General features: G+C 38.5%; 1 protein-coding gene across 2 annotated transcripts in view; it reads right to left on the minus strand.

Annotated features, from left to right (window-relative positions):
* The window catches only part of LDB3 (LIM domain binding 3), a 141,209-nt gene that overhangs the window by 56,038 nt on the left and 71,576 nt on the right, over positions 1 to 13,595 (minus strand). Inside the window, exons 6-7 of one of the 2 annotated variants that reach the window (XM_064145113.1) lie at positions 8,038 to 8,241; positions 697 to 866 (exon numbers count right to left, since the gene is read on the minus strand). In XM_064145113.1, coding sequence (XP_064001183.1) covers positions 697 to 866; positions 8,038 to 8,241 — 374 coding nt within the window. The remainder of the gene's footprint in view (positions 1 to 696; positions 867 to 8,037; positions 8,242 to 13,595) is intronic. The other variant, XM_064145112.1, reaches the window with a different exon arrangement.

The following is a 13,595-nucleotide window of genomic DNA, read 5'->3' on the forward strand; positions in this document are numbered from 1 at the left end:
GCAGCAGCAGCAGTAGATTCACATGAGGAGGAAACATTAAGTATTTTTCCCCTTGATATGTGAAAGGTTCCTGAACTTTTTTCGCTCCAGATCAGAAACCACCTCTGAAGCTAGTACTAGGTGGTCAGAAAAACAGTTCCACAGGCAATAAGCAATAGAGTTCAAGCTCCCAAGACATTTATAACAGGTCCAGGTTTACATAACAGGGCTGGCAGACTATAGGTTTAATACAAATGATGATCCATTAGTTTTTTTGACCTCTGGAAGTCACTCATCTTAAAGATTGTTAAAGAGACATAAGTTGTTTATATTTTTTTTAACCCTTAGTGAATGGACAGCTTTCTGTGTCTAGGCTGGTGGAAACCAGAAAATTAGAATGCAGAGATTGTATTTGATTTGTAAAATGAACTATGGATTCCCAAATGCTCTTTTACTGTGTAGTCTGCTACACTTTTTTACAGGGAGAGCCTTGGCAGAACAAAGGATTTCGTTCATAAAGGTTAAAGTGAGACTGAACACTTTGATTACCTAGTTCCCTCAAGTTAAATTCACAGTTTTCTGATCTTAGCCTTCACTGATAATGACCATAAGCTGGACGTGAGTCTTCCTTGAGTATCAGTTGCTAATACCAGGGTAAGAAAATGAAGAAACGAATGTAAAATTAGAATGAATGGTACATTTTGCTATTCAACTTACTGTACTCCGTTCCAGTCATCTGGGCAAGGATCCGGAAAGATCTAGACTGCAGATTAGCAGAACGGCGACTCCAGTCTTCAGGCTCATCTTCAGGCTTGTTCTGGGTTTTAAGCACAGCCTGGTACACTGGAGAGGCACTGTCTACATGAGGATCTTTAATAGGAAGGGTACTGCAATTCAGAGAGTGAAACATTGTGAAACAGCACATGGCACCTTTCACCCCAACCTCTCTCTGGTCTTACAGCTTCTCATCCCAAGTAACAGCAATCCGAAGCACAGCTTTGAAAATACAACTTCTTCTTTTTTTTAAACAAAGACATAGATCAGATTTATGTGATCTAAGAATGGTGAGCCTCATTCTGGTTTTGGAATGGTTCCTGTCTTTGTTCAAATCTGCATGTTCAAAACAGTGTGAAAACGCTAGGAAATGCCTGTTGGGGAGTCCTCAGCTAAGGCAGACACAGCCTTATGCTGTTAGAATAATGTGTGGTGATATAGGAGAGTATCCCAAGCAAAAATGTTTATTTCTCTCAGCATTCTTGTGCCATATTTTCTCTTATAAAACAGTTCAATGTTGTTACTCTTTTATACTATGTCTCATTGCATTTTGGGGCCAGCATATTTTAAGGTAGCAATTAGAAGTGAAAAAAATATCCCATTATAAAAATAACATTTCAGGCTCTTAAAGCTTTTTCTAGAGATGGTTGTTCTCTGACAAACTGAATTAAACTTCCAGCTGCCATAATTCCATAATTTTGAATTCATTGTCTATTGAACAGGTGAAGTCTCAGCAGTTTAGACGTGTACTCAGATTTGCACACATATTTTGTATGTGAAAGCTTTAGTAACAGAGTGCACCTTGGAGTCTTACAACATCTTAAATCACTTTGCAAAGTGATATATTCAGAAACTCACTCCCAACATTGCACACTTAAAGTCAAAGCTACAAAGCTCCATAGCACAAATGAGGTAAACTTTCTTTGATTTATGATGCAAGCTAGAAAGAGACTTAGTAACTTAATAGCTTTTTTTTCCCCCTCCCCTTCAAAAATAACTTCTGCATAGCATACAGTTAAAATTAAATATTAACAGAGCTGCAGAAATATACACTGAGAGGATGATGTGTGCTTGGAGTAACTTGGCTCCACAACTTCTCTAAATACAAGGTCTATTTTTGAAGCAAGTGATTTATTGTAACAGCTTTAACATGCTGTTCCATATAGAGCTTTGCAAGCAGCATGCTCAACTTCACAAAAACTGAGAAGCACCTCTGTTAAAAGCTAAGGGTCATTTGGTTCAGCTAAGTCACTGCTATTAAGTTCCAGGAGCAGTCATCTGCTATAGCAGAGTCTTCCTTGGCTGAGGCTCAAAATCAGCATTCTCTAGGACAATATTGTGTAGAGCAAATCTATAGAGAAGTTTGGGATTTAATATGGAAGCTTGAGAGGAATCTTGCCAGGTAGAGCCTTAAATATAAGTATTTTCCAGCTTGCAGACTCCTTCAGCGCTGCATAATACACACTGTTTTAACAAATATGCACTAACAAACATCATGAGATGTGTTCTTCAAGTAAGACTCAGAAACATGATGCATGCTTACGTATGCTATGGGCCCAGAAGTACCCAGTTTATTTTTGTTGGAGAAGTACTGATATTCCTCATAAGCCTCAGTGTATGCAAACTTTCTCAAGGACCTAGCAGGGCACAAACCCCAGCGATTTTCCTTATGTGTGTTTCAGCACAACCCCCTACATGATGGACCATAGCTTAGAGAAAACCCCTGATTCTTCAGTTTATGATCTGCCACAAAACTTGAAAGCTATGCTAAAAAGTCTCTCAGCATGGAAGGTGTCCCGGAGGAGCAGGCAGCATTTTCCAGCTCTATTTTTAGCTCATGTTTCCTAGACCACTATCTTTACAATATCTAAACACTAACATATATAGAAGGCATAATGTGGTCTTGTTTATTTTGGGAAGAGTGTGCCATCAGTGGCTCCTCCTAGTTTTGCTCCTGTGTGCACCAATGAACAGCTTAGCACCATGGCTTTCTGTAGATGGAATATGGGAGAGAGAAAGCAGTAGTCTTCCTCTTCCGGCCCTTCATAGTTGGCAGAAGGGCTTGCTAGGAAGGCAAGTAAGCACAGTAGAAACTTCTGCCTCCTGCTGACTTCATGCAGGAATAATAGTTGTGTGGAACAGTTTTGGTATTGCAGAATATCTCTAAGTCAGCAACCCCCTTGTGAGTGTTCTGTTGACACTTCTCACTCCTGGCTACACTGAAAAGTTCTATGCTCTAAGGGATCCAGTTAAAGTTCCCCAAAAGGTGACCCAGTTTCAAGTTCCCAGAGGCATCTCAGGCCTCTGTCTTAGTACTGACTAAGCACACAGTACTTGGCCCTCACTACTGTCACTGGCAACTGGCCTGGTTTTGGCCAACAGTTAACTCCATATTCCCAGGCTTTTTAATCCTGCTGAAACTTAAAAGTCTGCAAATGTCACAGCTGCAGACTGGTGTGAATAATAAGTCATGGGATAGATAGCACTACTGATTTCAATCACAGACCTCTGTGGCAACAGCAGTGTGCAAGACACAGCCAGTTCTAATGTCTTAGTTCTAATCCCCTAGCTGGAATGCTTTGTTCTTGTATTTGGCCCAGTACACAAAAAAGCAGTTGAAAAAGCCTATGTACAGATATTCTATAAGCTCAAAGGTAGTTAAAAAATGCTAGAGGCTGCACCAGGAATTTCACAGTAGCAATGTATGGCATTAATTTGACATATTAATATCCTTATGGTAGATGATTAGGGCAGGAAATGGAGCTTGGTGAATTAACCTTCTCTAGCAGAGTGAAACATGCTCAAATAAATTGAACTAAATTGATGCAATACATTGGAATATTTCCAGTTCTGTCTTTAATACAGTAGGCCTTTTTCCTTTTTTTTTTCCCAATATCATAATTATTTTCTAGATGAGTAACTAGGACAGGTGAGCCACTCAACACAGAAGTGTAAAATAGAGCACATCAGTGATTATGGGCAATTTATAAACTTAAATGTGACAGCTGATTCTTACAGATAGCCTAAAGATGCACATAACCATGTCAATATCTCTGCTATAACTCTCTTTAATTTGATTTTTTTTTCCCATCTGGGTGTGTATGTGCACAAATACAATGCATCTTTAAGCATGTTACTCTAAAATCAATGTTACTGAAAAAAAAAATTCCTTCCAAATGGGTTAGAGCTTTGGAACATTCTTCATATTATAGCCTAAGGTATTTTAGTAGGATTCAATAAAAAGATTTTTCAGATTGTCATACATGCCACACATTATTAACATTAAAACAAGCTTTAAAATAGTCAAACCACCTCAAATAACTAATAATGTGATTTTTTTTTTCCCCTTTGGAGGTCATTATAAACTATGGTTTACCAGGTGAATCACTCCCTGATGTCACTATTCAGATCTAAGTAGTTATTGTAAGTAAAATCTTAGGAACACTGCAGTGTTCTACCCCTGATGTACATCAGACCTACAAAATATTGTAACTTCAGATATTAAGACTACTAAACTGTTTTGAAAAAACCTGTTCTAGGAGGTTAAAATAAAGTTGTTGGATTTATGCCTTCCAGTACCTGAAGGGATCCTACAGGAAGACTGGAGAGAATTTTTTCACAAGGGCATCTAGCACTAGGACAAGGGGGGAATGATGTTAAGCTGAAGGAGAGTAGATTTAGACTCGATTTTAGGAAGGAGTTCTTCATTAGGCGGGTGGTAGGACTCTGCAATAGGCTGTCCAGGGAGTTTGTGAATGACTCCTCCCAGACAGTGTTCAAGGCGAGGTTGTATGAGGCCTTGAGCAGCCAAGTCTAGTTGAGAGGCATCTCTGCCCATGGCAGGGAGGCTGGAATAGATGATGTCTGAGATCCCTTCCAAACTAAGCCATTCTATTATTCTGTGACTTGTGAATTCAGCTAAACAAAAGAACATTTCAGAAATGGTCTGACAAATGTACATGGAACGTACTGACCACATGGTTTTTACTGCAACCAACTCTTGGTTCATGGCATAGCAAAATCAAAACAAAGAAATGGCAGAAAAGATACAAAATAAAAGCATTCAAATTTTTTTCTACCTTTAAGTTCCAGCATGAAGTCTGAATAACAACAGTATAAATAATTTACATGCTCTCCTTGGTGTTTTTGATGGTGATCCAATATGTGCAGGCTGTCTTCTAAGGCACATGAACTTGATCTCACTGACTTAAGTTAAAACATCATTGATTTCAAATGGTCAGTCTGGAAAGCTAATTCTTCTCTTAAGCCTGTCTAGTCTTCATTACTGACACAAGTGGTATGCAATGTTTCCACCTATTCTCTGCCAAAAAGATCAGAAGCCCTTTAGATTTGCAGTCTGAGTATGCTTACCATCTTGCATACACCTTATCAGGACATATCTGTAACAAAGTGAAAAGCTTGGAGATGAATGATAAAGTGCTGAGGTCAAATTATAGGCAGAGAACCATGGCAAAATTAATCAGTACACAATTTGGTCTGCTTTCATATTTCCAACTTCTCATACAAATATTTCTGCTTTAAGCACAATCTTATCTCAGAACTGATCAACTACACAAACTAAAGAATGTCCTCAGCATCAATTGCAGATTAAAGTTCAGATTACCACAGAGGTCAAAGCAACACCTTAAGGAAATGAGTTACAGGTTTAATTGAATCAATATCGGTCAGTGGGGTAGAGCATTGTTATATCAGCAGAAACTTAGCCTTTATATCTAGATTGAAAATGCTGTGTTAATTGTAAGAAAACAATCAACTGATAAAATTCTTTGGTCACTAAGTGTTAGGAGTTTCTTAAAGTTACAACAAAGGCTATAGCTCACGGCAGTAGATTTGATGAGAACCTCTCATCTGACTGCAAGAAGGAACAGAAACATCAATTTATTCTGGGGTCAGGTGAATTTTAGGCTTAATAATCATATTCCAAAATGAAAGAAAACCTTAAACAGTATCTTACAAAGCAGACATTGAAGAAGAACCTTTTTTTTTTCCACATTACAGGAGAGAACATAGTCATGGAGTTGCCCACAAAGAATAATGTTCCACTAGAACTGTCTGATACAAAAGGATTAATGGTAAAGAACTAATGTCCCTCATTACAAGAAAGACATAGATGTGCTGGAGTGTGTCCAGAGAAAGGCAATGAAGCTGGTAAAGAGTCTAAAGAGTAAGTCTTATGAGGAGCAGCTGATTGAGCTGAGGTTGTGTAGTCTGAAGAAAAGGAGGCTGAGGAGAGACATCATTGCTCTCTACAACTACTTCAAAGGAGGTTGTATTTAGGTGTGAGTCAGTCTCTACTTGCAAGTAACCAGTGATAGGATGAAGGGAAATGACCTCAAGATATGCTAGGAGAGGTTTAGGGTGGATATTAGGAAAATTTTGTTCATTGAAAAAGTGGTCAGGCACTGCAACAGACTGGTCAAGGTAGTGATGGAATCACCATCCCTGGAAGTATTCAAATAACATGAAGATATGGCACTGCAAAGACATTGTTTAGTGGGCATGGTGGTTGACAGATGGATTCGATGATCTTAAGTGTCTTGTCCAACCTTAATGATTCTATGTGTCCAGCCTTAATGATTCTGTGATGTTACAATAATTTCATTTCAAACCCACCCATGTGACAGTGGATTCCATGTTCAAAATGAGAACAAACAAACAAAAAAGAGAACAAAAAAACCCCAAACAACAGAAAACAGAGCTTTAGCTAGCAGTGTTTAACACAACTCTTGCTGCTACTGGTGACTCAACAGACCACACAAACCTACTTTTTATCTGTGTGCATTCTTTCACTTGGACTTTTTCAAGATTAATGTACATACTAATGTAACTCATAACCCACCTTACGATGTGTGTGATTCAAGCCTTTTTAACTGTTCAGATTCTTTACTTCACAATTCTATGTACTAGGCCAAATCCTTAACCCTCCTGGAAGGTGTGCTGATTTTCCATTCTAGATGCACTCCTCGGAATTCTCTCATTTTATGTGGGATTTTCTAGAAAGGGTATTTTACTTTCCTCTCCTCCACAGATAGGAAAAGACCATTTTTTTCCAGTCCAGCAGAGCCACTGCTGTGACTGGTACTGCATTGGACAGACTCTTTTCATGTGCTGTTTACACAATGAAAAGGATCCACATGCTCAGCCGTGAAACTATTTATCTGATCATTTAAATGGGTAAAATTGTAAACCATTGCTATTTGCATTACATAATCCCTACAGTATTTAGTAGAAAATGCCAGCATATGAGAAAATGTCTCATACAATCCATGCAGATGAAAGATGTGAACCACTATCAAGAACACAGATAGGATGAATTGCTTTCATTGTATTTTGCTAATTGGAAATATGAGTCTAGTCACACCTGTGGAGATGCACTGAGTCATGGTCAAAACCAACTAAAGGCATTGTTTGGGTTTCGGCGTTAGGGAGAGTTGTGACCAACAGAAGAATAATACTGATGCACTATATTAGTGGGGGAAAAAATTAAACAAAGAAAATAAATGGCTGGTAAAAGGCTGCACAAACAAACACACAAAACACCTATGTTCTGAACAAGCCTGCAGCTAGTATATTGAAAAGCAGATATGTTAAAGTGTGTTACTATTGCTACGCTTTGGTGTCACATGAAAAGAAGTTCTTTTTAGGTTCTTTTTGGGGTAGAAAGTTATCCAAGAGACAAACTTGGCTAAATCTATTGCACAGTTAGGTTGCAACTATCATGGATAAGATTACCAGAAACATGCACTGGAAAAGCAGAATTACTAAAACTCAACATCTTTTGCCCCTGTCCAAAGGATATGTCTAAGACATATATGCAGACTATGGATAGGGATAATACAGCACAACATTCCATACTGAAGAATAAAACAGTAGCCAACACTAAGTAAATATTTTGCATTCTTCAAAGTATCCATAAAAATTCGCCCTCCCCTTCTGCATTCTGAGTTAAGCAGATAATATACTGGTTATTACAAAGCAGAGTCATCACAAATGAAAAGCCACCCAAGGTCATACAGAGAGCACTAGATACATTTTAGTGGGGTTTACCAGTCCTAGGAAGCATACCAAAAAAGACATGTTATATTTTCTAACTATCCAGCCTTTTAACTCCCAAATTCTTTTGGCACTATGTAGGACTCATTTATGCTTTTCACATTTAAGATACTAAAAAAAAAGTCCAGGCAGAGCTGCTGTGTCATGCCCATGGGGACTGTTAGATGTATCATGCAGCAAAGAGCATTCCACACAAGCAAATAGCCTTACCTAGCAAATTCTCCACCCTGGGCTTGTGCCTGGCCTGCAATTGCATCCATGATAGCATCCTGGGAATACATGCTGATTGGGGTGTTATACTGGGCGTGAATTATAGTAGCCTTGCCGCCTAGGCCTTTCACCTCAATGGGTTTGTGTGTAGACAGGGCAGAGTCCTTCAGGACATTGGGGTTGAAACGCTCCGTGAATTCCTTGCTGGGTTATGCAAGAGTGAGTTTCATCAGGGAAAGGGGAAGAAAAGAGAAAGGCGTGACAGTTATGTAAGAGAAAAAAGCACCAATAGAGGAGTGTACAGGTCTGCTCAGGGCACTTCACCACAAAAGCCACAGAAGTCAGAGGACAAGAGATGTTATTACTAACAGGTAACAGTTAGCAGCTGGCTGCACTAATGGATTATGTTTTTGTGTTGCCTCACAGATGCGTAAAGAGAAAAAAAATAGCTGAAACAGTTGTCATTGTATAAAGAATCATGACAAATCCCTAAAGCCTTTGTGATACACATATCAAAGTTCTATTCTAACATGCATGTACACTGATAAGTGCATACAAGCATATGCACACACAAATATATGCATGCCCACAGATGTGCACACATACTGCACAGAATTCCCTGTTTACTTGTTGCACCTATACTTTCTTTCAGAAGGGTCTCACAAAGTGCTAGAAAGTGCAGTGGGAATGTCAGACCCTCTATTATTTAGAAGGTTCCATCTCTTTCTGTCTGGATTATTAACCATAGTGAAATTAAGTACTTGTAACTTGAAGTCATCAAAGCTTTCCTCGCAAAGAATAAATTAATATTCCAAAAATCTCTCTGCAGCCAGCTCTAAGTGTTGTTACAGCATGAGAAATGCACAGCCTTGGATCAAAATAACCTACATTCCAATCAACAGGACAACTGCACTTGGCAGAGGAGCTGCTCTATTTTACAGAGATTCCACTTAGGAGGATTTTATTTGAGAAAGGGAGCCATGAGCAACTTAACCAAAGCTCCCATTGCAACAGAACAAGTCAGTTTCATGTCAAACTTGAGCTAAGGAGCACATGGTTTCTATGTAGCATCACCTTGTACATTGCTATAGTCCCATAATTAGGAGTGAGTATTATGTGGAGTTTCAATGGGCAAGCAGCACCTCAGCTGTCAGTCACTAAAGCAGGTGCTCTTTAACCTATGGGAGATCAAGATGGATCTCTAGTTTGCTAGTCCCACTCTGCCAGCAGCAGGAGCATGCCAGCACTATAGATTCTGTATACTCACCAAACCAAACTGAGAATTCTTTCCTTTGGGAAATAACTGTTATTTCACAAAGGATTCATTTGGAACTCAGCCCAAAAGTTGGAAATGGATGTATCTCCTCCCCAGAAGAAGTTCTGGAAAATGTAATCCTGTTTGATTGGAACAATTTCCCTTTATCATATAAAAATAATCATTTTGCTGGATTATTTCACAAGACTGAACAATATCATCTCTGGTTGGCAAGGGACTAAGTGCGCCTGACTGCCATGCACTGGCCACAGAGGGTGCTTGAGTGTTAAATTTCAACCCTAAATGTGGCATGGTGGAAAAGGTGAAAATTAAGTAAAGTTGGCAGTAATGTGACTTAATCTTCCAGAGAGTATCAAAGTTGATGTACCTGATTACATTCAGATTACCTCTGAATGTAACCAAGGTATTCCACTACATTTTCAGCCTTGTATTTGGTGGGATGCCCTGAATGAAGACAGACAGTAAGAGAGACAGATGTCATTCAAAATACTTGCTATAACATTAACAGCCACATGCTCAAGGAACAGAGACATAAACATGCACATGCTGTATTACAGCATCAGCCTCTTCATTACAGGCAACAACAGTATAAGGGAGGGAATTAGGAAACTGCATTATGCATTAAAAAAATAAAACCCATAATTTTACAAAGACATTTTCACACTGCAAATGTCCACCATTAACTATTCACCAACCACAACAGCATTATTATTACCATTATTACACCAAGGTCACCTGTTGAAGGGTGATATGTAGAGGGGTGCAGGTTAACTGCTTGACTTAGCATGCACATGCTTTACTTGAGCAATGGTATCTCTTCTCTTTAATACCCTAAATGATCATGTGAACAATTAGGGGTACACATGTCCTCAAGACCTTGAGTTTAGTGTTCTCTTTCCCCCACACTTTCACAATCATGGAAGAGATTTGAAACCCAAGATCTGAGAAGACTGTGTGAACGGAAAGACACAGGTTAAATATGCCACCTCTAAAGAGTAAAATTCAAACCAGTTGGTTTCCACAATCAATTCCAATTAAAAAAGCCACTAATCCTAGCCTCAAAAGCCCTAATGGATCTGTGCTTCCACTTGTATTTGAACAGTTTCAGTGGGATCTTCAGGAAGTTTTAGTCACATTTCACACAGCAAGGCAAAACCTTCCCTAAAGTTAACAGAATTCTCCCCAAAACAACAGAAAGGACTACAGATTTTCAACTGCAGTGTTCTTTGTAACTCCAAAAGTAAATGCAGATGTTAGTGCTTGTAGAGGGTGCTGTGCTCCAAAATAAAGTGGCAGAGGTCAGACCCTAAAGAAAGTTGGAGCACCTCTACAACATTAGTGTTTTTTTAAACCAAGCTGGGAAAGGATCAGGTAAAACAAACCTCAAAGCAAACAAGACTAACCTTCCTCTATAATGTGACTTATGCTAATCAAGATAGTTGTAACAGAATAGTTGTCAATGGAAGCTGGCTATAATTTTCATCACTCCAGAAGAATTACATTATTTGCATGACCTTGCACCCACACCTCATTAAAATCAAGAGAGAATGCCACATCAGTGTAAATTATTGCCATTGTAAGTATTCTACTACTTCTTACCCTCTCTCATCAGTTTAATTTTGACATTTAACTAATATAATTATTTATTTTACATTGAACTTAAAGTCTCTCCAGCAATTTCTAGACAACATTAATTTCAGAGACAGAAATTAAGAATTTAGAGACAATCCTCTACTGTTAGAAAAACCAAAGATCAAAGCTGAGGATTCTGTGAACTTCACTAAATAAAGCAGATCAGCTACATTTACAAATCAATAGTTGCATCTTGTTTGGGAATATGTTTAGTAAGGCAAACTACTTGAAGAGTTAAGAGGAATTAAACCTGGACTGTAGAGACAAAAAAAATCTCAAAGCATTTGCAAGAACTGAGCAAGCTCAGAAGCTGACTCCATTTACAGCATTAGAACACCACCAAGAAATGCTGAACACGTTTTGTGCTTAGAAGGCAGCACCACTGGACACCAGTGGCAGCCCATGATGCTTGCCATACCAGTAAGATCTTTTTAGAAGTACTTCCACTTGCAAGCAGACACAGCAGGAACACAAGGGATCATGCTACCCCAGAAAACAAATCTTCACACATACAGCATAACACAAATACTTGGCACTATATAGAAGCGATACTAACTTGGCAGCAGTGTTGGTTACAACCTAAAAGAGGAGAAAGAGAACAAACAACATCAAAACCAACCACTCAAAAAGAGTCAATGGTTTTTAGAGTGCAAAGGGCAAAAGGTATCTATAAAGGCTTACTACATCTTCTTTCAGACCATTTCAAATAAGAACAACAAGTAAACGTATGCCTGAATCCCTCAACATGATTAAGGAAGAAAAAAAAAGGAATTACAATTGATCCACTGGTACTTAGCAGGGTACCATGGCTGACCCTTCCACAGAATTTTACTGCTGTGCACCCCTAAAGGTACTGCTACCCAAGAGTACAGCGAGAGGAAGAAGAGGGAAGAAAGAAGCATTTACAGAGTATATTCTCACCTGAAAATAGCAAATGAGGAAAGAATATAATCTCTGCAACTCAGATACTCAAGAATGAAATTTGTTCTCCTCAGGTTGTCCTCAGAACTAGTGTTACATGATTGACTTTTTGGTCTTTTACATGCTGTAGTACATCCAAGGAATATATTGGTAGACGTTTTCAAACTAAAACTAAGGGAAATTCCTTTGGATTTAACAAACTATTGGCCTCAATCTGACTGTACCTACATTATGCCAACAACGGTGTAAGCCAATTAATTTCAAAATAGTAATTTCTAATTTACTCCATGTGAAATAGGCACATCCATGCATTATGTGGTTTCTTTGGATACCCATGTCAGGATATTGTATTCCACACGGCATGCACACAGTATGAAAATAAACACTGATCATGCTACACCCTTCTTCACTGCATAAACAAGAAGTGACAGAAGCTTGCACTCTAATTCTGAAGAAACTCAATACAAAACTCAGGGTAGGCCTTGATTGGGCCAAATTTGGGACTGATGAACAGATAGTGTGCTCAAACTAGAATGCTGTATTATTTGCTGACAGTTTTTCCTTTTGGTTGGGTGAACAGCATTAATTTGCTATGACACTTATTTTAGCCTGGCTCATTCACAACTTGGAATACCTTTACTTTGTTCTTATGATTCATTGCTTTTCACCTAAGAATATATTTTGCACAAAATAAAAATGAAGACAGTCCAGTATCAGTTGTCAAATATTTCTTCTTATTTAGCTGCACAAAATGCTGCTGACAGAACTGGGCACTGAATCTTCCAACTTGCTGCTGTAATATTCTTGGATCTGGAATTGATACAAAATACTTGAAAGCAATGTCATACTGTTATAATGACAAAGTGGATTTGTCTTCTGCTTCTGCCTCGCAGAACCTTGGCTATTACTGCTTCTTTTTACATACAGTCCGTTTGCATTGGCTCATCCTGGTGTCTTCTTCGTGATATAAAAACATCCTAATAAGCCAAAGATGCAGTGAAGGCTTTGCACTTCTGCACTTCCATGGAAAAAGCAATCACAGACCCCCTTCAGCAGCTAGTATCCTTCAGACTCTTGGATTCAAGAATATTCTTCTAAGTTTATAAACCCTACATTAAGCCAAACATATCAGTCTGTTACAGGAACCAGTAGAGATATATTAGGAACATGCTGTAGCCTTTAAGCACATCAGTGATCCTATATCAATTTTAGCTATGTGCAGGACAGCTGGGCACTCATTTACAATGAAACACAGTGTAATAGTATCATTTTCTGAAGTGGACTCTAATGCCTCCTTTAATCTTCTAATCCAGGCTTCTGCCTTAGATATAAAGTGATATTCTAAAGGCAGAACTAGTGTCCCAAAAATACACCTTCATTAGAGTAATAACTTATTTTCATATAAAATGCATTCAAATTAAAAAAAATATGGGCATACACTAAGAGATCAGCAGCCACACTTCTCAGCAAGCATTTTTAGATGTGAGGAAGCTACTACAGCTTCCTTCAAAAAGAGTAAATCTATTTCATCTTATGATTAGTACCTGATGAGAAAATTCTTTCTAGTTAAGGGCCACACATGATTTTAGCTTGATTCTAAATATGGATATATATGAAACACTCAACCTGCTGCTCACAGAGGTCATGGAGTAGAAAGTTGGTAACCTAAGCCATTTGGCATGTACTTGTGGAACAGGTATTTACTGCCCTGGAACTACAAAGTGAAAAA

Source organism: Pogoniulus pusillus, chromosome 6, assembly GCF_015220805.1.
Source record: "Pogoniulus pusillus isolate bPogPus1 chromosome 6, bPogPus1.pri, whole genome shotgun sequence".
Classification (NCBI taxonomy): domain Eukaryota; kingdom Metazoa; phylum Chordata; class Aves; order Piciformes; family Lybiidae; genus Pogoniulus; species Pogoniulus pusillus.